Genomic DNA, 26609 nt, shown 5'->3' with positions numbered 1-26609 from the left:
AAAACATTAATCCATTTGTATGAATTGATTTACATTATGACCAGTTAAACTACTGACCTTTACTAAGTTTCCAGTTAAACAAAACTTTTTAAAATTAAACGTAAAATCTTGTAGCCATGGAAACAGGGTTATTCTTTGATCATCATTCCTGGGATCCAATCTCTCAGACAAACTCTGACCTCATTGGTCCAACACATTCCAGTTGTTGGAAAGTCTCCACCCAGTTGGTTTGTTGTACATCTACTGCCTGTATTAGTAATGTTTAGTGATGGTCGTCTTCACCTGATGTTAAACAACAACACTCCCTTCTCCTGCTGAGTATCTAGCAGGGGTCGCTGCAGGTTTCATAAAGCTGCTCACTGACGTCACAGCGAGGAACAACCAACACACGGTTTGTATTTACAGGAGAAAGAAGTTTATTGTCAGAATGAGAAACAGTTTCACACACAATGTGGAGTCTTTAAACTAAAAGTCCGTCTCAAACAGACGAAACAGAACGACTAAGGTTCTGGTCAGTCCAGGTTCAGGTCTGAGTCGAAGGTGAGAGAAGTGATGTGTGAGGACAGTCCCAGGCTCTCTAACGTGCTCTCTTCAGCTGGTTGCTCTTCAACGCTCTCATCCACAAGTGGAGCACAACCAGAGGTTGCAGGTTCTTCCTCGGCCTCTCCCTGACTCTGCTGACGGCTCTGGTTTCTGGTCTGGGAGCGGGTCTGTCGAACCGGGCGGTTCTGGGGGGTTGTTTTCTTCCCTCGTGTTTTCCTTCCTGGAGACTCGATGGGTTTTGGAGCTTTTGCAGGAGCTTTGGAGATGTGAGCATCTGTGGGCGTGTGGCTGTTAGCTGAAGGTTCTTTACCAGGGTCGGACTGCAGAGAGTACACGGAGGAGATCAGCAGGTCTGAGGAGGAGCCGTTGGAGGTGAACAGAGGAAACATGTGAAGCTCAGTCTGAGGTCCAACCTGTGGGAGGGACTCTCTGTTCTCCTCAGGACCAGTTTGGAGCTCACAGGGACCATCAGAGAAGGTTTGTGCCTCTTGAGGAGAAGTAGTTTGGACCTCAGGAGGCTGAACAGAGCAGGACTGGGGCTCAGGCTGAGCTTTGGGATGTTCCTCCTGAGGAGGAGGTTCTTCTCGAGACATTTGGACCTCAGCTGGATGCGAGGAGGTGGTTTCTCTCTCAGGCTGTCGTTTGATTTGCGGTTCCTGCTGAGAAGCTTCAAGACGAGGAGGCGAACAGGACTGAGACTCAGGCGGAGAGTTGTTCAGTTTTTCAGGTTGTGGTTGGAGCTGAGCAGGACTTTCTTTAGGAGACAGTTGGACTTGAGCTGGACGTGAGGAGGTGTCTCTCTCAGCTTGTGGTTTGAATTGTGGTCTGACTGGACTCTCCTTCCTGTCCCTGATGATGGAGGCAGTGGGCTTGACTCCGCAGTAGAACATACTCAGAAGGTCCTGAGCCTTACCGGCTGCCAGGCTGCTCCTGTGTCTCTGCACTCCTTCTCCAATGTTCATGAACGGCGGCGGTTTGACCAACACATTGTGAGTCTGCTCGCTCTCAGGAACTCCAGGAGCAGCAACGTCTGCCTGCATCGACACCGCGGGGGGGCTTGGAGCACAGACGGTCAGGGGCATGGGGGGACCCAAAACAGGCGGGGGCATATTCATCATGGGGGGCGGGGCGCAGACAGATGGGGGCATATTCATCACGGGGGGCGGGGCACAGACGGGCGGGGGCATATTCAACACGGGGGGGGGGGCACAGACGGGCGGGGGAATATTCATCACGGGGGGCGGGACACAGACGGGCGGGGGCATATTCATCACAGGCGGCGGGGTGCAGATGGGCGGGGGCATATTTTTCAAGGGGGGACCTGGAGCACAGAGGGGCGGGGGCATATTTTTCATGAGGAGGCCTGGAGCACAAAGGGGTGGGGGCGGAGCAGGTTTGACGAAGGTTTCTGCTGCTGGACGTCTTGGTTCTGGTCCTTGTGGAGGTTTCTTTGGTCCAAAGGTCTCAGAGTTCGGCACAGGCAGAGAAAGACACTCCTCTGTCACTGGTTGAGGCATTGGTCCGTACACGCCACCTCTCGCTCGGAGGCTCCTTGAGGGCGGAGTCTTTGAAGGGACAGTCAGTCGGGGCGGTGTGGGCTCTCTCTCTTGACTCAGCAGTTTCTGAGAAATCTCCTTGGCGGCAGCCATAGACTTAGCGTATGCCTCCCGGTCCTTCTGTTTCTTCACCTCACCTTCGTTAATAAACTTATTAGCCATCTTCTGAACGTTGTTCCCCGCCATGTTCTCCTTCTTCTTCCAGGTGAAGCTTCCAAAGGAGGGGCCGCGTCCCAACTCCAAGCCCTGCTTCCGCAGCTTGGCCCTCATAGCCGGGCTAGGCCCGCACAGGATCTTGGGGGGGTTAAAGGGCCTGGGCGGATGCGGAGGTGGTGAGGGCTTCTTCTTCTCTGTACCTAACTCAGCTCTCCTCTCCTCAGACTCCCTGAATTGTTTGTGTCTGAACGCAGCATGTTTGCCGTGCTTGAAACGCTCTTCGTCCTCCCTGTGTTTCTGAGGAAACTCTTCTCTGGGTTTCTGAGGGACATCTTTATGTTTCTGATAAATGTCGTCTCTGTGTTTCTTTAGAAACTCTTCTCGGTTCTTCTGTCGACTGTCCTCTCTGTGCTTGTCTCTCTCCCTCTCCTCAGGGGACCTGCTGAGCGAAGGTTTCTCCTCCTTCCTACTTAGTTTGACTTTGTCTTCGTCCATCTTCTTCTGCAGCTCTGAGATCTGAGCATATTTCTTATCTTCGTTGGTGCAAACCTGTTCTTCTTTCTCCTCGAGTTTGGGCTTGTTCTCCTCCTCCTTCTTGTCCTTCTTCTCCTTCTTGTGCTTGAACTTCTCTTTGGTCTCCTTGTCCTCATGTTTGCGTTTCTTGCTGCTGTTCTCTGACGCTAACCCGACCTGTCGGTCCAGGTTACGTCTCTGCTCGTACAGCGGGTTCTCGTACATTTGTTTCTGTGGAAACACAAACCAAACACACAACTTAACAGCGCTCTGACATCCACACATTAGCAAAGAACGTGCATGCTGTAAAACATCACGTATCAATTATGTAGGGTCTAGGACAGCCAATGTCCTCCTGCAGGATTTCAATACTTCCTCAGGCAGTGAAAAATAACCAATCTGAATCTTAGCCAGGTTTAGTTATTGGACTTTAGTTTGTCCATATCTAATGACCCAAACAAACTAACTACCCCTGTCTTCCTCGGGTGGAGGAACAGTGGTGAGGACAAACTGGGAGCCCCAACTGGAACCGGGCCTCAGATCCAGTAGGGGGGTCATCCACACCAACAGGGGATAGCTGCTCCAGTCTAGACACCCTCAGTGCTTCAGGCATGTAACTGCAATTCAAACATGGGTTGCCAGATAAGTAGTCTCTAAGGTGGTCAGGATCAAGGCTCCTTGGGTAGGGGTCATGGCCATCACTTGCCTACCACAGGCACCAACCGTGGCTCTCCCTAAGCAATGTCTATACCAATAAGCTGGTGGAAAAACAAACCTCAGCCTCCCTACAAGGTCTACCCTGGGTGAGGAGCTCAGAGTAGAGCTGCTGTTCCCCCCGCAGGACATGTGCTGCATGTCCAGCTTGGAGTAGACCCCGAGGCTGACCCAGGACACATTAGGAATGCCATGGGGAGGAACTGGGCTTCTCTGCAGAGAAACCATAGAATGAATGTTAGTGTATATATATTTCATGTATAAGTCTCTGTGTTCACTACTGCCCCCAGTTGGAGAGAAGGTTGTTTGACACTCTGGGAGGACTGGAGACACCATTTGTGAGTGAAATGTTGCTTATGATGCTCAATGGACGTAGTGAGGTGCAGGTGAGCGCACCTTGTAGTTTTCATTGTGAGCGTGCGTGGTGACATGCTCTTCAGCACAGATGGCGTCTCCATAGAAACCGCCGCAGAGCAGACAGAAGAATCCTCTGACAGGCAGCAGGAACTCTGATCCTACGCACACACACACACACACACACACACACACACACACACACACACACACACACACACACACACACACACACACACACACACACACACACACACACACACACACACACACACACACACACACACACACACACACACACACACACACACACACACACACACACACACACACACACAGTTAGAGCGTTGTGTGTCCCTCTCCAATGTTAGAAACACTTCCTCTACCTTTGGCAGGCTTGGACAGTTTCTCCTCAGACGGCTGTTTCTTCTGAGTTTGTAATGGAGAGGATGCCCAGGGTCGGTGGTACGGGTCCAACGTCTGTAATCACAAAAGTCATGAGAACCAGGAGGAGCGCACGCGCGCACACAGACACACACACACCTTTCTGTGCGATTTGCTCTGCAAGTGAGTGAAGAAGTCAAACATGGAGCCGGAGGTGACGTTACATTCTTTGCACCAGTGGTTTCCAGCATCGTAGTACTCAAACGGCTGAGCAGGGGGCAGGGCCTCTTTGGCTGCCGGGGGCGGAGCCTGTGTAGGGTGTGGCATTGGAGAAACTGGAGGAGGAGCTTGGTGGAGAGCCGTGGAGCAGCCAGTTGCAGGTTTGCTCGCCCTGAAGGACAGCGGCACAGGCTCGAAGGTCTGCAACACAAAGACCTCATTAGGATAAAAACTTACAGGAAATCAAAATAACTAAGGATGCACTAATTGACCGGTGCCAATCTCTCTTATTTTGGGGATCAGTGATCAGCTGATCCTTGCATATGAAACCAAACGTTTCTCCCGATCTTTTTTACCTCATTAAAGTCTGTCTTTAAGTAAACCACTGTCCCCTAGTGCTGTGAGATGACTGACAGGCCCCGCCCACCAGGTCTTGTATGCATTACTTACCAACAACAGTCACGCACAGCACGGTTAGCCTAGCATGTCCGCAGTTCAGCAGTATTACACAAAAAGAGAGCAAAGGATGTCAATTTGTAAAAATAAGTCGTAGTGGAGCTACAAACAAAACCACCAAACCACTGAGTGTGCAGCATTTGAAACTAGCAATGAAGCTAATGCTAAAGCTAGTGGGAGTCTGTGGCCCACTGCCACTAATGTAAAAGTGACTGAAATAAGTAAGTAAAGTAAGCAAGTACATTTTTATTTATAAAGCGCTTTTCGCAGATGAAAATAACAAAGTTCTGTACAGAACAGAGGATAAGTTAAAACAACAGGAGCAGCATCATAAAAATAAAAATAAAAGTTAAAAAATCCATTCAACCAAAAGCTTTTCTGAAAAGCGAAGTCTTCAAGTGATTCTTAAAAGACACCACACATTAAAGCTCCCAGAGGGACTGGTGAAAGTCATTTCAGAGTCTGGGGGCCACAGCCTGGAACACCAGGTCTCCCTGGGTTTGAAAATGAGTTTTTGAGGTCTTTAGGAGACCCTGGTCTGAAGACCAAAAGGTGCACCCTGAAGTGTAGGGGTACAACAAGTCTGAGATATATTGAGGGGTCTGACCATGTAATGCTCAGAAAGTCAGAACTAATATTTATAGTTTATTCTAAACTTCACTAGAACCAGTGCAGAGTAGAAAGAATGGTGGTAATGTGGGATGTTCTAGAAGCACCAGTTAAAAGTCTGACAGCAGCGTCTGTACGATCTGGAGTCTGTTTAGGGTCGACTTATTAAAACATTAAAATTACAATAGTTAATGTGTGATGATATAAATGTGTGTATGACCAGTTCTAGATTAATTAATTAATTAAATCGGGGCTTTCGCCTTTAATTGGCCATGTAATGTTATTACATTAACCCATCCCTGAGGAGCAGTTGTCAGGATTTTTTTGCGGCGCCTGGGGAGCAGTTCGGGGTTTAGGGACTTGCTCAACATCCCACAGTGACGGCCCTGGTGAGGCTTGAACCTCCCTTACATCGGTTTCAACTCGCGTCTGTGCTGGAGTATTTTTAGCTGGTCCACAACAGTCAAACAATGGCTATTGAAGTTTGTCATAAAAGTGTCAACATCATCACTACTAACAAATGTAGTTGGGTCAAAAGAGGCAGAAAATCCACTGATTGCTGCTTCATTAAGAATGAGTCTCTGCTTTTTCACAGTGGAAGTAGTCTGTACCAGTGTGATTGACAGATTAAATACAATACAGCAATATTATTATACATCTTCAATACGTAGTGGTCAATGTTTAAACCAAAAGAAAAGACCAAATCTAAAGTATGACCTTTAGCGTGTGTTGGACCTGACACATGTTGTACAAAGTGAAAAGAGTCCATTAGAGACATCAGCTCAGCTGCCATAGGACAGGAGGAATTATTAACATGTAGATTAAAATCACCAAGGATTAATACACAGTTTAACAATAGATGACATAAACTCAGAAAATTCATCAAGAAATAAACGAGTAGGACCAGAAGGTCGGTAGATTAAAACACAGTGAAAACAGTGTTTTAATCTAAACAATCTTACATGTCTGGAGCTCAAAGGAGTTGTACTTGTTCACGTCCAACAGTCTGCAGCCAAGAAAGTCCCGTTATACGAGCACCAAACCGCCTCCACGACATGTGAGCCGAGGAGTCCCAAACACGGAGCAGTCCGGAGGGCACGGCTCATTGAGATAGAAGAACTCATTCTCCCACTGCCAGGCCTCCGTGAGGCACTGAACATCCAGTTTACAGGACATGAACAGGTCCTTCAGGAGATGAGCTTTGTTGGATAGCGATCTAGCGTTCTGTAGGCACAGGCGTAGAGACACTTCCACCTAAACCCGTCGAGAGCTGCGGCCGAAGGCATCGGTAATCCACCCCACGGTGCCGGGGGAGGCGTCCGTGCACCCCGTTTTTGGCACGTTTCCTCCACGGGACAAGTGAGCGCAGCAGGTACTAAAGCCAAGTGTGGAGGAAGTCTTGATGCTTGATCCTCAAAGTTGTAGTTTAGACACACCTCATAAGATCAATAAGTGTCTGATGGTCGTACACTATCACCGCACTGATATTTGGCACAAAATACTGAACAATAGAGGAACAAACAATAGTTCCAGCAGAGCAGACTGACGTACACGCTGGAACCATCTGTGCAACTTTTTAACTTAGTGTGAGAACAACTAACCTGTGCCATGTTCATTCTACTCATTACACGTTGACTATATTACATAATATTATTTATTTTGTAGAATGTTTTGACTTTTAGGAGCTTTTATCCTGTAGCTGTTGGAAGTTATTTTTAGATTGAAATTTTTAGATTTAAATATTCACAAAGCCAGTGAATTTGTAATTTTTTATTTTTCACTAGAAGAAAACCTAAAACTAATTGTATTGTGTGCTTTAAGATGTTTAGTTTGTCCTGTAGATTATTATTTTATCTTCTACCTTCAACCTGGTGATTTTCTTTATTTGTGAAACAAAAATACTCCAAACAAATCTGCAGAGGAACCTGTTGGTCACGTTTAATTTGTTTTTAAAATGTGGAAAATTTAAGACTGAAGGAACTGATTCAATTTAGGATTTTTCATTATGTTCTAAACTTTTCATTTATATTTGAGATAACTACCTCATTGGAAGTTGAAACAAGTTTGTATTGTTTCACGTATATTGTTCAATGTTTTACAATAAAATAAGATTGGAACATTCAATGTGTTTAACGTCAGTTATATAAAATAAATCGGGATCGGCCAAAATTGTAATGGGCAGGTCAGACTTTTTATAAATCAGTGATCAGTGAATGACCTAAAAATAACCAAGAACTGTATCTAACATACCTCACTTTAACAACAGTCATGGTTACAATACACACACCACGTTTGTTATGTTTTAAAATGTTTATAATGTTTATATTTATGTTAATAATGTTAGTTATGTGTATTATGTTTATTTGTGTTGTTATGTTAGTGTGTGTTATGTTTATATCTATTAAGTTCATGCTACTAATCTAGATGACCTGCTATCACGCTAACTTCCAGGATTTAATCAGTGTGTGTTGGACTACAAAGCTAGCTGGAGCTTAATCACTATGGCAACTAATGCTGAACGGCTAACCTGGTCGTAACCAGGTCTTTCTCTGGCTTAGATGTTAGTGAGACCTAAAGCTCCGCCTCCTGACCAATCAGATCTCTCATAAAATGATCTTCCCATTGATAGATAATGATAAATTAATTAATTTATTTACTGATGACATCATGTAGGAAAGATATAGATTTATATCTGATAGACTGATCTACAGTCAGCTGATGAAGCCTGCGTCTACGTATGCACCAATGGGTGAAATCATTCATTCATTCATATGCTGACATCATCATCAGGAACATACTATAGTAAACAATGTGCTCTCATCTCAGTGTGTGATAAATAGATCTACCTGAATAGAAACAATGTAATACAGTTTAACTGCAGAGCGCAGTCTGTTTATCATCCAACAGATTCATATCATAAATAATCTCACACTTTTACACATTAACAGTATCAGCAGCTTCCTGTCTGAGTTCTATCATTCCTGTCTTTTCTGTAACAACAGGATTGTTTTTGGTCTGAATTATGGATTCTAATTATTCATCATTTTAAACTTTAAAACTTTTAAAAAGTTATGAAGTGGATCAGATCTAAGTAAGTATAAAAGCTCCGCCTCCTGCTCCGTGCTGCACTAATTCACTGTCATCATGAATTTATCTCCACCCCTTTCATGTGCACGCGCACGTAGCGAGACTGTAATCTCTTAGCTTAAATTAGCATGCTGTGATCATAGGTGATTGACAGTCATAGTACAGCTCATGTCAAACAGGGAATGTTTAATCAAACCAGTTCAGGGTTTAGTCCAGGTTTAATCTGAGTCCGGCTCTGTTAAACCTGGTTCTAACTACAACAGCAGTTTCATCAACAAGAAAACACCTTGGTTACCATAGTAACACAGTCCGTGGGTCAAACCTGCTCCTGACCAGGTTTAATCTGCTGAGTCACTGTCATGAAACCACGTCATCATTATTAAAGAAATCATTTAGTGATGTTTTAAAACACTTAATATAAATCTATAAAAGGAAAATTAGTCAAAAATACTTCTGTTATAATTAAAATGTCACTTTAATACAGTATTTTAAAAGTAAATTAAACAGAATATGATGTAAATGTTTTAATATGATTTTAAATCCATACAAATGATGATATAATCATTATTCCATGTTTAATGTGTAGCGTATTATTAATGATATCACAGTGTGTTTAAACCATCAGTAATAATATATAATATATACGTGTGTATCATCACCTCTGTTTACCACACGTATAAATGTGTTTATTTATTGATCAGAGATTAATAATGAGAAAGCTGTGCATATACAGAGAGGGAGGGGCTTCAGGGACAGGGCGGAGCACTAAGGCTCCCAATGACAAAGATACACTATCACTTTAAGAGACGTGCACACAGTGCACGTACCTGCAGCGTCTACAGTGTTGGATGTGACATCCAACAGCATCCAACAGCACCACTGCTGCTCCTGCTGTTCATTTAGTGCTGAGCTCATCAATTACATATTATTTAATTATGAATTACATCATCTCTTTTATTAAATGCTGACAGGTGTTAAAACACTTAGCAAAAGCATCAGTGTGTGATCACATGATCAGTGTGTGATCACATGATCAGTTGTTTTCTATGATAAATTAACTAAATAAAACATTATTTAACCATTTACTACTTTTAAAATGTTTAAACCACAGTCAGACTTTTTTTTAACGTGTCATTTATTTTCACTGCTCAGTAACAGATGATGTCACTTCCTGTTGGTCTCAGCATTGGTTCCTATTGGCTTCTCATTCATCATAAAAGCTGCAGCACATGCTCCGTCACTCTCTAATCATTAAATCTGTGATCGATCTAGTGGGTCTGATGACGACGTTCACTTAATCTAAACACTGTCAGCTGATTGGCTCAGCTGGGGAGCTTCAGGCTGAGAAGAGTTTGATGAAATGGTAAAAGGGGGCGTGGTCACGGATGGCTTAGCTGAACCAGGTTTAAACCATAAGCCTGGTTCTACTGAGAACACTTTGATCAAATCCATTCCTGGGGAATAGTTGGTTAGATGAAACCAGCTGACAGAGATTAATTCAATCTAGATTGTTTATAGTTGTTATGTTTATATGTGCGTGCTATGTTAATATTTATGTTTAAATGTATGTGTATCATATTTATTGTTTGTTATGTTTAAATGTGTTATGTTTATATTCATTGTTTATATATGTGTGTGTCATGTTTATATGTGTGTGTGTGTCATGTTTATGTGTGTGTCATGTTTATATGTGTGTGTGTGTCATGTTTATGTGTGTGTCATGTTTATATGTGTATGTGTGTCATGTTTATGTGTGTGTGTGTGTCATGTTTATATGTGTGTGTCATGTTTGTGTGTGTCTGTGTGTGTGTGTCATGTTAATGTGTGTGTGTGTGTCATGTTTATATGTGTGTGTCATATTTATGTGTGTGTCATGTTTATGTGTGTGTCATGTTTGTGTGTGTGTGTGTGTCATGTGTGTGTGTCATGTTTATGTGTGTGTCTGTGTGTGTGTGTGTCATGTTTATATGTGTGTGTGTGTCATGTTTATATGTGTGTGTCATATTTATGTGTGTGTCATGTTTATGTGTGTGTCATGTTTGTGTGTGTGTGTGTGTCATGTGTGTGTGTCATGTTTATGTGTGTGTCTGTGTGTGTGTGTGTCATGTTTATATGTGTCTGTGTGTGTGTGTGTCATGTTTATGTGTGTGTGTGTGTCATGTGTGTGTGTCATGTTTATGTGTGTGTCTGTGTGTGTGTGTGTCATGTTTATATGTGTCTGTGTGTCATGTTTATATGTGTGTGTGTGTGTGTGTGTCATGTTTATATGTGTGTGTGTGTGTCATGTTTGTATGTGTGTGTGTGTGTGTCATGTTTATGTGTGTGTGTGTGTGTGTCATGTTTATGTGTGTGTGTGTGTGTGTCATGTTTATATGTGTGTGTGTGTCATGTTTATATGTGTGTGTGTGTCATGTTTATATGTGTGTGTGTGTCATGTTTATATGTGTGTGTGTCATGTTTATATGTGTGTGTGTCATGTTTATATGTGTGTGTGTCATGTTTATGTGTGTGTGTCATGTTTATGTGTGTGTGTCATGTTTTTTGTGTGTGTCATGTTTGTGTGTGTGTGTGTGTCATGTTTATGTGTGTGTGTGTGTGTCATGTTTATATGTGTGTGTGTGTGTGTGTGTCATGTTTATGTGTGTGTCATGTTTGTGTGTGTGTGTGTGTCATGTTTATGTGTGTGTGTGTGTGTCATGTTTATGTGTGTGTGTGTGTGTGTCATGTTTATGTGTGTGTGTGTGTGTGTCATGTTTATATGTGTGTGTGTGTCATGTTTATATGTGTGTGTGTCATGTTTATATGTGTGTGTGTCATGTTTATGTGTGTGTGTGTGTGTGTGTCATGTTTATATGTGTGTGTGTCATGTTTGTGTGTGTGTCATGTTTATGTGTGTGTGTGTCATGTTTATACAGTATGTGTGTGTCTCATGTTTATGTGTGTGTGTGTCATGTTTATATGTGTGTGTGTCATGTTTATATGTGTGTGTGTCATGTTTATGTGTGTGTGTGTGTCATGTTTATGTGTGTGTGTGTGTCATGTTTATGTGTGTGTGTGTGTCATGTTTATGTGTGTCATGTGTGTGTGTCATGTTTATGTGTGTGTGTGTGTCATGTGTGTGTGTCATGTTTATGTGTGTGTCTGTGTGTGTGTGTGTCATGTTTATATGTGTGTGTGTGTGTGTGTGTGTGTGTCATGTTTATATGTGTGTGTGTGTGTGTGTGTGTGTCATGTTTATGTGTGTGTGTGTGTCATGTTTATATGTGTGTGTGTGTGTGTGTGTGTGTCATGTTTATGTGTGTGTGTGTGTCATGTTTATATATGTGTGTGTGTGTGTGTCATGTTTGTGTGTGTGTGTGTGTCATGTTTATATATTTATATTCATGTGTTCAGCTGAGGCTCAGAAACAGGTGCTATGACCTCTGACCTTCTACCTTAGTAAAGCGCTGGTCTGCACCCTGCGGCTCAGGCTCCTCCTGTTTCTTCTTCTTGGGGGGGGGTTGCTGGTCGTGGGTCTTGCTGGTTTTCAATCCAAGGATCAGGGCCACCTTGTCGAGCTCTGAACGCTTCCTCTCGGCCGCCTCGTGTTCTCTGCGTAGGTTTGAGATCTGAGCCATCACCTCCTCCTGGAGGTGGTTGACCTCCTGCAGCAGGGGGTCTCTGTGACCCTCCCTCTCTCTGCGCTTCCTCCTCAGCAGCTCAGCTGGACACATCAGTCAGACATGGTGGGACCCCCAGTGACCCCTGATGACCCCTACTGTCACCTGATGACCCCCACTGACCCCTGATGGGGGGCTGTCATACCTTGCTGCCTCCTCAGTCTCTCCAGCTCTTTGATCAGGAACTCTTTCTTCTTCATCCTGATATCTCGATCCTGTTTCAGCTTCTCTATCTCCTCCTGAACCTGCAAACACCATCAGAACCATCAGCACCAGTTCTCTTCATCATCTCAGACTTTATCAAAGAATATAAACAGGCTGCTGCTCAGACAAAGCCCTACTAGATCAGGATTCATGTATATTTAGTAACAGATCTATTGTGTATACGTCTGTGACAGACTGTCAATAACTGTTGTTGGATGAAACAGTGAATAAATTGTTTCATTAGAACTCATTCAGTGTTTGTTCACCTTCAGTTTCTCACTCTGGTTGTTTTCCTCCTCAGAAACTTTCCTCTCCTCACTTTTCATCCTGGAGTCAGATTCACCAGTAGAGACCTGCTCTACCACTGGACACACACACACATTAGTAGTAGCGCGCGCGCGCGCACGCACGCACGCACGCACGCACGCACACACGCACACACGCACACACGCACACACGCACACACGCACACACGCACACACACACACACACACACACACACACACACACACACACACACACACACACACACACACACACACAATTAGGGCGACCGTGGCTCAGGTGGTAGTGGGTCGTCTTCTGATCGAGAGGTTGGGGGTTCGATCCCAGTACCTGACTATGTGTTGAAGTGTCCTTGGGCAAGACACTGAACCCTAAGTTGCTCCCAGTGGTCGACTAGTGCCTTGCATGTCAGTCCTGTCCCACTGGTGTGTGAATGTGAGAGTGATTGGGTGAATGAGCTGATGTGTAAAGCTTAGAGACTGTTTCAGTGGTGATAAAGCTCTATATAAATCATGTCCATTTAACATTTAATAGTAGTACGCACACGCGCACACACACACTAGTAGTAGTACGCAAACACGCGCATACACGCACACGCACTAACTAGTAGCTGTACGCACACGCACACACGCACGCAGGTAGTAGTACGCACACACTAGTAGTTGTACGCACACTCACACACTAGTAGCACGCACACACGCACGCTAGTAGTAGTACGCACACACTAGTAGCACGCACACACGCACGCTAGAAGTAGCACGCACACACGCACGCTAGTAGTAGTACACACATGCACGCAAACACACACACGCACGCAAACACACTAGTAGTAGTGCGCGCGCGCGCGCACGCACACGAGTAGTAGTGCGTACAGGAAGCTCACATTGGTCACATGACTGCTGTGGACGCCATACTTATGGCTGGGAGCCTGCACGCACGCACGCACGCACGCACGCACACACACACACACACACACACACACACACACACACACACACACACACACACACACACACACACACACACACACACACACACACACACACACACACACACACACACACACACACACACACACACACACACACACACCTTTGTCCTCTGGGGCGTCGATTGCCATGGTGACATATGGATGAGGGGGCGGGTACTCAGTGAGGGAGGGGGGAGGGTAGAGGGGGGGGCCACTGGTAGGACAGGAAGTTGCCGTACTGAGTGTAGTGCGGGGGGGGGAAGTGCATGTTGGGAGGGGGGGGTTGATGGCCAGTGCTCGGAGGCGGAGCCAAGTGAGCAGGCGGGGATGAAGGTGGAGCCGGGTGAGCTGAGGGGGCGGCCTGCGGCGGGTCACATGAGGGGGGTGGAGTCTTCCTGCCATCACTGCTCCAGCTGCTGGAGGAGGAACTGGAGCTGTGGCTCCGCCTCCCACGGTCCGACGACTGCCTGCGGCGACGAGGCAGGGCCTTAGACGGCGGCTTGATTCCCTGAAGACGCTCCTTGGTCCTGGCTGCCATCTTTGAGAGGTCGGCCACACCCAGGTCAAGGCCCACCATCTTCAGCAGGTTATGGATCTTCTGGTACTCTTCCAAATCATGAGGGTTGGGCTCTTCCACGAGCACCGGCTGGTGGGTGGCGCTCGAAAGCTGCGCCGTGGCGCTGTGGGCGGGGCTTGCGGTGGACAGAGCCTCCAGCTCAGAGGAGGGTCTGTAGAGCGTGGTTCTGGTTGTGTTGTCGGCGTAAAGCGTGTCTTCAGTGACGTCTGCAAACAGGTCCAGACTCTGACGGGGGGCCGTCTCAGAGGGAGGTTTGGACTCCTCCGAGTCTCCGTACAGGAACTGCTCCTCATCATCGATGTCGTCTGACCCCCCCACGGGCCCCCCCACAGGCTCCACCCTGTCCAGAAGGCTGAGGATCTGTCCAACTTCGGCGCTCTGGGCCATTAGGGGGTCAGCCCTGAGCTCGGACAGGACGGACGCCACCATCCCAGGCTCCATCCCTCTGACGGCCTGTAGCAGCTGCTCCGCCACCCGGGTCACGTCTGGGCCCTTCAGACCCTGAGGAGAACCAGAGCTCTGAAACACAAAGGGGTGGAGCCTAGTAGAGTAGGCGAACTCTGAGGGCCACTGTCCACACAAACTGTGATTTATGAGGACAAACGTAGTGTGAGAGTGCACGGGTACCTGACCTCTGATTCCGGGTCATCAAAACTTTAGAGACATGAGGAAACAACGTCGCTTTGGTAGGAGCATAGGGCATTAAATGTGAAAAATAAACATCTATTTTAAGTATTTGAATGCTAATGAGTGATGAAAGGTCATTTGGCAGTAGTTCTAAGCGCCACCATGTCATTATCAGTGTTTGGAATAACGGCGTTTAAAATAACGGCATTAGGTAATGGCGTTTTTTTCTTCTAATAACCCTCCATAGAATGATGAAGAGATAGGATTTTAAATATAAACATAGATTATCAAGATCTTGCGTGGAGCCCCAGATGGAGGGAGATTATCAGTGTCTTGTATGTCTTCCATTTTCTAATAATTGCTCCCACAGTTGATTTCTTCACACCAAGCTGTTTACCTATTGTAGACTCACTCTACCCAGCCTGGTGCAGGTCTACAGTTTAGTTCCTGGTGTCCTTTGACAGCTCTTTGGTCTTAGTGGAGTTTGGAGTGTGACTGTTTGAGGTTGTGGACAGGTGTGTTTTATACTGATAACCAGTTCAAACAGGTTCCATTAATACAGGTAACGAGTGGAGGAGGAGCCTCTTAAAGAAGTTACAGGTCTGTGAGAGACACAAATCTGGCTTGTTTGTAGATGACCAACTATTTATTTTACTGAGGGATTTAATAATTAATTCATTAAAAATCCTACAATGTGATTTTCTAGATTTTTTTTCTCATGTTGTCTCTCATAGTTGAGGTTTATCTATGATGAAAATTACAGACCTCATCTTTATAAATGGGAGAGCTTGTACAATTGGTGGCTGATTAAATACTTTTTTGCACCACTGTAGATCTTTATACTCAATAATCCTGTTAAAATATATCTTTTTGGGTTAGGGTTAGTTTTGTTAGTTTTGTCAAAACTATTTTCAGGACAAACAGTTTTCTTTCATAATATTTCATGAGATCTCACCATTTTTTACTTCTTCTACATCACCTGTTTTTATTATTTATTAAATATTTTTTTCCTCACCTTTGTTAATTTCAATAAATGTTCCTTTTTTTTTAAATTGAGACTTGAACCATTTGCTATCATCATAGTGTAATTTTCATGATGTAAATTGATGGAGCAAAAGTAATAATTGGCTCCAAATATCGGCTCAAGAAAACCAGCAGTCTGTATCGGCATTGGCCCTAAAAAACCCATATGGTTCTATCCCTAATCACCACCAATATTTCATCACCTGTTCCTTGTCCCATTTATACATTTTTACACACACACACACACACTTACGTCATATTTTTTAATTAGTCACAGTAATACCGTATACTGCAGTAACATTATTATTTTAAATTACATTTTTACATTTGTTTAATTATGGTTTTTTTTATTAGAATTTATTTTGTTTCCTCACAGGAGATAAAAAGTAATACTTTCTGAAAAAAAATTACATTCCTAAAACACGGAATTTTAAAAAATTAATGTGGAAAACAGTATTTGGGAAAAATTAGTGGATGGATGTCTTACCGTGACTGAGGGAGAGTCGCTGTACTTTTTGAGGATGGACTTTGTGGGAATGTTGAGGAGGTCGTCCATCTCCTTCTGTCTGCGGGCCCTCCCCAGCTCAGAGAACGCTGAGTCCAGGAACATGTTGGAGCTGCCGCTGGAGGAGCTGGAGCTGCTGCGGCTCCGAGGGCGGCTCTTGCTGCGAGCGTGGCCGGATACTTGGCTCTGCCCATAAGATCTCCCTCTGCTTCGTCCTCTGGACCTGGACTTAGACCGGGACCTGGACCGAGACCAACTGCGAGGGCGACTCTTGCTCCGCTCCTGGCTCTTGGCGCGTTCATGGTCCGGACTGAAGTGCCGGCTCTTGCTCCGCCCCCGGCTCTTGCTCCGCCCCCGGCTCTTGCTCCTCCCCCGGCTCTTGCTCCGCCCCCGGCTCTTGCTCCGCCCCCGGCTCTTGCTCCGCCCCCGGCTCTTGCTCCGCCCCCGAACGCGCTCATATTCAGGACGGGGCAGAAAGCCCCTGTAAAAGAGAGAGTGTCTTCAGTTGGGTTTGGGTCTGAGGTTACTGTGGTTCTCAACCTGAGGTCACCTAATCTCTGAACACTTACCTGTCAGGGTGGCGTGAGGGGGCGGGACCTGTAGATTTGCCGGGCTGGTTGCCGACGGTGATGAGCAGGTTTGGTTCAAAGTGTGAGGACTGAGAAAAACAGACAAAGTTCAAACATCTGTAGCTCCATGTTCTCCTGACCAATGAGCTTTAAAAGGATCCTCCACTGTTTTTACAAATGTAGCCTTAAAACTTTTGAAATGTCCTTATTAGAAGATCTATGCCTAACAAAACACATTATTTTGCACTACATTCATTTTATTAACTCTTAAAAATGGGAAGACTTTACCATTTTAGAGTCTGTGCGCCGCCATGTTGAAATGACATCACTGATGACGTGAATCGCCCCTTTCAGTCCATTGAGTTCTACAGGAGGTGAAGCATTCAGGATCATTTAGCAGCCTTTTCTTCATGCCGTCTACCAAACAGCAGAGTCGCCCCCCTGCGATCACAGATTTTGTCGGCTTACAGATATTGTTTATCAAATTTTGGTAAACAAAAGAGGTTTACATTGACCTTTTTAATTTTTACAGCTTTTTTAGATCAACACAAGTTGTCATTTTGACTGAAAAAGCTGTTAAATGATCCTGAATGCCTTCTCTCCTATAGACCCATTTCAATGTGGACAAACATGAGACACGTGACTGACGTGTGCACACACTGTGCAGAAACCATCACGTGACACTTGAAAAATAACAATGAATGAACCGTTGTTCAGGCTCATAAATAGTTTGTAATATGTAGAAAGCTTTTCACTTAAGGACGCGGCCGCTTATTTAAGGAAACTCACTTTACTCACTCTGAACCAGAACAAAGAGGTCAGAACACATTACTCTGGCTCCCAGTCAGCCTCAGAGGAGACTGTAAAGTTCTGCTGCTGGTTATAAATGTGTGAATGGGTTTGGTCCAGAATACATCAGTGAGATGTTAGTCAGGTATGAACCCAGCAGGTCTCTGAGATCTATGGACACAGGTCAGATAGTGGAGCCCAGAGCTCACAGTAACCATGGTGATGCTGTGTTTAGTTGTTATGCTGCAAAGAAGTGGAACAAACTGCAGCAGAGCTGAAGTCAGCATCACATGTGAACATTTTTAAATCAAAGTTAAAGGAACTTTTTTTTCTCTACTGTATATGATTGATAGAGATTTATGGTCATGTTGATGATGTCATGATGATTTTACTGATGATTTTAAATGTTCTTATTGATTTTAAACAATTGAATGTTTTAACATCTAAAGCACATTGAGTTGCCTTGAGTATGAAATGCGCTATACAAATACATTTGCCTTGCCTTTAAGAACAGGTGAACGATAGTGGGACACATGCAGCATTCCTGAAAATGAGTGGTCATCAGATGTGTGCTCCTGTCCAGATGTTCAATGATCAGATATTTATACGTATCTGATAGAAAAACCCGGTGTATAAATATGAAAGAAAAGCTAAAAGCATCAAGACTCCGGTCCGGCTCCGGATCCAATGACATTCGGACTGAGATAAATATTGTAATGACGTGACTCGTGCCGTTATCAAAGGTTTATCAACCCGACTACTGTAGGCCGTAGTCCAGTGGTTCCCAAACTTTGTGTGCCCATGGTACAACAAAGGACAAGTCAAAATCTGAAAGCACACTGATTGTGCAAAATAGCCTTTCTAACACGTGTTATCACTCATATCATGTACAATATCTGGAATTGTGCATAATTATTTACAAAAGCCAAATCAAATGTGACAGACAACTATATTACTCATAAAATATATATTAACTCATTTTTATTTATTTTTTATTAGGTATAGAGTTTGCCTCTGTATTATGAAATGAGTGCATATAAAGTAGTACATTAAAGATAATTATTTTGTATAGTATATTGCAATAATTAGGGCCCTATAAAATCTGGTATTTTTTTCCAAATTCCGTGTTTTACACAATTTTTTCTTTTAATTCTGTTTTTATTTTTTAAATAGACATTTTTTTTCATAAAATATTAGTTTTTGACTCTTGTCAAAATTTTACAAAATTTGTAAATACAAATAAATAAAATACAAAAATTAAATTAAAAAATTAAACAAATATGTATGTCAAAATAAAGTCATGCAATTAAAAGGTAGACATAAATTGTATAAACTGACTGCTCCTTTTTAATTACATAAAGATGTATGAGAACAGCATTAATGTCACCCAATTGCAAATTCCACTCAGGGATCAATGGTTTACTGAATCTGATCAGGTTTATTGATTAAGTTTGGATCAACTTGATTTAAATTCACCTAATTTCAATGATCCTGATGACATCACTCAGGCCGTAATAATTAAACAACAACAAATGAATGATCTCGTCCACAGCAACAAATAACTTTATCCACAGATGTTGTGTAGCACAGATGTTGTGTAGCACAGATGTTGTGTAGCACAGATGAGATGTTAACACATTGACTCAGAGCAAGTGAAACTGCTCATGTTCTCATTGAGCAGCGCTGCGTGAGAAATGGGCGGAGCTTCACAGACAGTACAGTTAAGCTCTGTATTTAGGAGTCAGTGATGATTAGCGTAGTTTTTTGGCAGTTTAGATGCAGGGTTTCAGGTGGTTTAGGAGCTGTTTGAAGCGGCCAGGACGAGAGGGTAGCGGGCGGTGCACCTAATAAACGGTCCCCAGAATCATTTTCCCATTAAAGAAACGTTTTTTTTTTCCTCACGGTGATGGTATTTACGCATTAAACAGTAGATTCTGTTTCCATTGGTAGATTCCGTGATTCAGTCCGATTCTGTTAAAGAAATAATGATGTATGGTCATTGTCCCAAAATCCCACGACACACCTGGACTGTCCTCACGGCACACCGTTTGGATACCACTGCCATAGTCGACGGCAAAATAAACAATTAAGACACAAACGGAACCATCTTTCTCCGTCATTTATCTCAGTTACGCCCACCCTTTCTCAGCCAATCAACACGCAAAATACTTGTAAACAAAGACGAACGTTGGCAGAGAAAGCTGCCCGTAAAATGATGCCTTCAAGGCCGTGGGAAACCACATCCTTTTCTCAGAGTGATCCAACCGAGATTTCATTGGCGTGTGATTTCTCGGTGCTTCCAATCACATATCTACACCGTGCCCAATTCAAATGTCCCATCAGCCAGGGCGGGACTTATTTTCAGCCCTGGAGCTTCATACCTCAGACCGGCCCACTTTAGGTCAGAACATATAATAATAATAATCATTTTCAAACCACATGTTGAGTCTACAATAGCATGTTGTTCTGTAAAGTCTTGTGTTTCAGTGGATTATTCTAAAATATTTCAATTCAGTGCAGGTAAGGGTTGCTTCAAAATGTAGAATTATTTCTAGAGTAGCTCATACATCTCCAACATTACTCTTTATAACGGGTTAAAAAAACTAAAAAAGCGTAACTTTTTTGAAGAAAAAAAAATAATTGAACTACTTTTCAATTCTCATAGAAAATTATGTACAATTTTCAATCACATATTTTAGAACAGTAATACAGCTCTATATTAATACATCGTAAAGAAAAAACATTTTCTATTTTTCATAATTTATTAAATATATTTTATATCAGCATCACTTATAGAGAACTAGAATAGATGAACATGATCTTTAGAACATGACCACTACACTAACTACATCTATAATTAGTTAGTGTTCGTGACTTCTATAACCGAGTGTTATGATTGAGTGTAAACACCGGTGTCACGTACTGAGATCAATTATGAGCCACGCATGCACCTAATTTAGTATGCACACGTCACATGGAATGGACCAAAGGGCTGCGTCATCAATGACGTCATTTCAACATGGCAGCACACCCACTAGAAAACGTAAAGGGTTCCCATTTTAAAGAGTTAATAAAACGAATATAGTGCAAAGTAATGCTTTTTGTTATGCATAGATGTTTTCAAAGGTTTTAAGCCACATTGGTAAAAACAGTGGAGGTATGATGTATGATGCTCTGTATGATGCTGACCAATGAGAAGTTACAGAGCAAAGCAGAACTTTAGAGGACAAACTCAGCACTGTGAATAGTGAGTAACATTAGAGAGTTAGCTTTAGCTTTAGCGCTCTGACAGTGAAAGTGTTACAGACTCAGGCTATGTTGATGATGTCATCATAACCTGGGACTGGCTTTAAGCTAAAAATCAAACATCCCCTTTTCAAAATAAAAGCATCACTTCTTGTCTTCCATTAGATTTTTTTTTTTACCCTTTTGTATCTAGGGCTCTTAATTTGAAGGTAACAGGAAGTTTAGTCTGAAGGGTCTCTGAAAATGAATGAAATATGTCTACGTGAGTTTTATGGATCAAATGAGCATAATCATACTATAGTCTATAGTAGACAGTATATACTATAGTATATATAAGTATACAGTATATACAAGTAGACAGTATATACTATAGTATATTAAAGTAGACAGTATATACTATAGTATATATAAGTAGACAGTATATACTATAGTATATATAAGTAGACAGTATATACTATAGTATATATAAGTATACAGTATATACAAGTAGACAGTATATACTATAGTATATTAAAGTAGACAGTATATACTATAGTATATACTATAGTATATATAAGTAGACAGTATATACTATAGTATATACTATAGTATATATAAGTAGACAGTATATACTATAGTACATATAGTAGACAGTATATCTATAGTATATATAGTAGACAGTATATCTATAGTATATATAGTAGACAGTATATCTATAGTACATATAGTAGACAGTATATACTATAGTATATATAAGTATACAGTATATACAAGTAGACAGTATATACTATAGTATATTAAAGTAGACAGTATATACTATAGTATATACTATAGTATATATAAGTAGACAGTATATACTATAGTACATATAGTAGACAGTATATCTATAGTATATATAAGTAGACAGTATATCTATAGTATACATATAAGTAGACAGTATATCTATAGTATATATAAGTAGACAGTATATCTATAGTATACATATAAGTAGACAGTATATCTATAGTATATATAAGTAGACAGTATATCTATAGTATACATATAAGTAGACAGTATATCTATAGTATATATAAGTAGACAGTATATCTATAGTATATATAGTAGACAGTATATCTATAGTATATATAGTAGACAGTATATCTATAGTATATATAGTAGACAGTATGTCTATAGTATATATAGTAGACAGTATATCTATAGTATATATAGTAGACAGTATATCTATAGTATATATAGTAGACAGTATATCTATAGTATATATAAGTAGACAGTATATCTATAGTATATATAAGTAGACAGTATATCTATAGTATATATAAGTAGACAGTATATCTATAGTATATATAGTAGACAGTATATCTATAGTATATATAGTAGACAGTATATCTATAGTATATATAGTAGACAGTATATCTATAGTATATATAGTAGACAGTATATCTATAGTATATATAGTAGACAGTATATCTATAGTATATATAAGTAGACAGTATATCTATAGTATATATAGTAGACAGTATATCTATAGTATATATAGTAGACAGTATATCTATAGTATATATAGTAGACAGTATATCTATAGTATATATAGTAGACAGTATATCTATAGTATATATAAGTAGACAGTATATCTATAGTATATATAAGTAGACAGTATGTCTATAGTATATATAGTAGACAGTATATCTATAGTATATATAGTAGACAGTATATCTATAGTATATATAGTAGACAGTATATCTATAGTATATATAGTAGACAGTATATCTATAGTATATATAGTAGACAGTATATCTATAGTATATATAAGTAGACAGTATGTCTATAGTATATATAGTAGACAGTATATCTATAGTATATATAGTAGACAGTATATCTATAGTATACATATAAGTAGACAGTATATCTATAGTATATATAAGTAGACAGTATATCTATAGTATATATAGTAGACAGTATATCTATAGTATATATAGTAGACAGTATATCTATAGTATATATAGTAGACAGTATATCTATAGTATATATAGTAGACAGTATATCTATAGTATATATAGTAGACAGTATATCTATAGTATATATAAGTAGACAGTATGTCTATAGTATATATAGTAGACAGTATATCTATAGTATATATAGTAGACAGTATATCTATAGTATATATAGTAGACAGTATATCTATAGTATATATAGTAGACAGTATATCTATAGTATATATAAGTAGACAGTATATCTATAGTATATATAAGTAGACAGTATGTCTATAGTATATATAGTAGACAGTATATCTATAGTATATATAGTAGACAGTATATCTATAGTATATATAGTAGACAGTATATCTATAGTATATATAAGTAGACAGTATATCTATAGTATATATAAGTAGACAGTATGTCTATAGTATATATAGTAGACAGTATATCTATAGTATATATAGTAGACAGTATATCTATAGTATATATAGTAGACAGTATATCTATAGTATATATAGTAGACAGTATATCTATAGTATATATAGTAGACAGTATATCTATAGTATATATAGTAGACAGTATGTCTATAGTATATATAGTAGACAGTATATCTATAGTATATAGTAGACAGTATATCTATAGTATATATAGTAGACAGTATATCTATAGTATATATAAGTAGACAGTATATCTATAGTATATATAAGTAGACAGTATATCTATAGTATATATAGTAGACAGTATATCTATAGTATATATAGTAGACAGTATATCTATAGTATATATAGTAGACAGTATATCTATAGTATATATAGTAGACAGTATATCTATAGTATATATAGTAGACAGTATATCTATAGTATATATAGTAGACAGTATATCTATAGTATATATAAGTAGACAGTATGTCTATAGTATATATAGTAGACAGTATATCTATAGTATATATAGTAGACAGTATATCTATAGTATATATAGTAGACAGTATATCTATAGTATATATAGTAGACAGTATATACTCATTGAGTTTGTAGTACGTTAGTGGGACATTTACTACATGGTCTAGATGTTTCCAGATGTTGGACCTTCTCTGCAGACCCTGTTCTGGTCTTGATGAACTCAGTGAGAACCGAGTCATGTTCAGCTATTGTTAGAGTCAATGTGTCCATCACTAACTAATTAACACCATGATGGATCAATAGATGTCCATCAGTCAGTTAGTTAGTGTTGGTAACTCATCTACACTACCATCATAAACCAACATGTCTAAGACTGTAAAAACACACGTTTTTTAAATGGACTTTGGTTCAGTCTGAACACAAACAAAGGTTCAAAGCCCGATTTAAGATGATCCATTTATTTAGTTATGGTTATGTTAATGAAGGTTAGTTAGTTATGATATTATAACTGTGTTCTGCTTTCATTAAAAACACACGTTTTTTTTAACGGACTTTGTTCCGGGGTTCTCACCTCAGAGCTCGGCCCTCCGGACCGGTACTCCCCCGGGCTGGGGTGGTTGTGGTGGTTCGGGTAGGGTCGGTACGGGCCCGGGTCCCGGTGGTGGCTGTAGGCCGGGTCGTACGGATGTTTGGACCTGAAGGCCGGCGGGTAGGGCCGTGGGTATCCGCCCCTCGTTGGGGGCCGGTCACGATACATTGGATCCTTCAGAACCGAACCAAACGAACCAAACGAACCAAATGAACCAAATGAACCAAATAAAGCTCCTGATGCTCAAACTAGACTGAGTCGCTCCGAAAGCACCGCCGGAAAAAAACACTTCTTCTTCTGCGACGGAGGAACGAACCGAGCACCGCCCCCTGCACCGCCCCCTGCTGGACACGCGTGTTTTCTCCTTGTCAATACTTTCACGGATCGGATTATAGTATCGATATCATTTAATAAAGGCTAACAAAGGCCTATGAGATTAAAAAAAAAAAAAAGTATATATATATATATATATATATACTTTTTTATCTCCTCCTAGTGTTTAAGCTCTATCAGCACCAAACTTTGCACATACAAAACTCCAGACTCTCCTGATCGCTTTATGTCTGTATGTGAGATCACACAATAAAAAAATATATATATATATATATACATAGATATTTTATTAATAGACTCACTCTGAGTTAATAGACTCATTGTGAGTTAATAGACTCACTGTGAGTTAATAGACTCATTGTGAGTTAATAGACTCACTGTGAGTTAATAGACTCACTGTGAGTTAATAGACTCACTGTGAGTTAATAGACTCATTGTGAGTTAATAGACTCACTCTGAGTTAATAGACTCATTGTGAGTTAATAGACTCACTCTGAGTTAATAGACTCATTGTGAGTTAATAGACTCATTGTGAGTTAATAAACTCACTCTGAGTTAATAGACTCATTGTGAGTTAATAGACTCACTCTGAGTTAATAGACTCATTGTGAGTTAATAGACTCACTCTGAGTTAATAGACTCATTGTGAGTTAATAGACTCACTGTGAGTTAATAGACTCATTGTGAGTTAATAAACTCACTCTGAGTTAATAGACTCATTGTGAGTTAATAGACTCACTCTGAGTTAATAGACTCATTGTGAGTTAATAGACTCATTGTGAGTTAATAGACTCATTGTGAGTTAATAGACTCACTCTGAGTTAATAGACTCATTGTGAGTTAATAGACTCACTGTGAGTTAATAGACTCATTGTGAGTTAATAGACTCACTCTGAGTTAATAGACTCATTGTGAGTTAATAGACTCATTGTGAGTTAATAGACTCACTGTGAGTTAATAGACTCACTGTGAGTTAATAGACTCATTGTGAGTTAATAGACTCATTGTGAGTTAATAGACTCACTGTGAGTTAATAGACTCATTGTGAGTTAATAGACTCATTGTGAGTTAATAGACTCATTGTGAATTAATAGACTCATTGTGAGTTAATAGACTCACTGTGAGTTAATAGACTCATTGTGAGTTAATAGACTCACTGTGAGTTAATAGACTCACTGTGAGTTAATAGACTCATTGTGAGTTAATAAACTCACTCTGAGTTAATAGACTCATTGTGAGTTAATAGACTCACTCTGAGTTAATAGACTCATTGTGAGTTAATAGACTCATTGTGAGTTAATAAACTCACTCTGAGTTAATAGACTCATTGTGAGTTAATAGACTCACTCTGAGTTAATAGACTCATTGTGAGTTAATAGACTCACTCTGAGTTAATAGACTCATTGTGAGTTAATAGACTCACTGTGAGTTAATAGACTCATTGTGAGTTAATAAACTCACTCTGAGTTAATAGACTCATTGTGAGTTAATAGACTCACTCTGAGTTAATAGACTCATTGTGAGTTAATAGACTCATTGTGAGTTAATAGACTCATTGTGAGTTAATAGACTCACTCTGAGTTAATAGACTCATTGTGAGTTAATAGACTCACTGTGAGTTAATAGACTCATTGTGAGTTAATAGACTCACTCTGAGTTAATAGACTCATTGTGAGTTAATAGACTCATTGTGAGTTAATAGACTCACTGTGAGTTAATAGACTCACTGTGAGTTAATAGACTCATTGTGAGTTAATAGACTCATTGTGAGTTAATAGACTCACTGTG

General features: G+C 40.8%; 1 protein-coding gene across 1 annotated transcript; it reads right to left on the bottom strand.

Annotated features, from left to right (window-relative positions):
* Positions 1–392: 392 nt before the first annotated feature.
* znf318 (zinc finger protein 318) lies at positions 393–24798 on the bottom strand. The gene is made up of 11 exons (XM_028468801.1): positions 24471–24798; positions 17011–17099; positions 16424–16922; positions 13903–14805; positions 12721–12927; positions 12396–12495; positions 12026–12294; positions 4380–4640; positions 4223–4316; positions 3879–3997; positions 393–2999 (listed from the first exon to the last, which is right to left on the bottom strand). The coding sequence occupies exons 1-11, from the start codon at positions 24654–24656 to the stop codon at positions 513–515; spliced, it is 5214 nt and encodes a 1737-aa protein (XP_028324602.1). The 5' UTR covers positions 24657–24798; the 3' UTR covers positions 393–512.
* Positions 24799–26609: the final 1811 nt, after the last annotated feature.

Source organism: Gouania willdenowi, chromosome 15 (genome assembly GCF_900634775.1).
Source record: "Gouania willdenowi chromosome 15, fGouWil2.1, whole genome shotgun sequence".
Taxonomy (NCBI): domain Eukaryota; kingdom Metazoa; phylum Chordata; class Actinopteri; order Blenniiformes; family Gobiesocidae; genus Gouania; species Gouania willdenowi.
The sequence above is the reverse complement of the archived record's forward strand: the minus strand, read 5'-3'. Positions and strand labels throughout refer to the sequence as shown.

Coding starts and splice junctions, on each gene's coding strand:
- znf318 (XM_028468801.1), bottom strand. CDS start 24,656: ATGTATCGTGACCGGCCCCCAACGAGGGGCGGATACCCACGGCCCTAC. Junction 14,806..16,423: donor GCGACTCTCCCTCAGTCACG/GTAAGACATCCA, acceptor TTTGTGTTTCAG/AGCTCTGGTTCTCCTCAGGG. Junction 12,928..13,902: donor GGCCCCCCCCTCTACCCTCC/CCCCTCCCTCAC, acceptor TGTGTGTGTGCG/TGTGTGCGTGTGTGCGTGTG.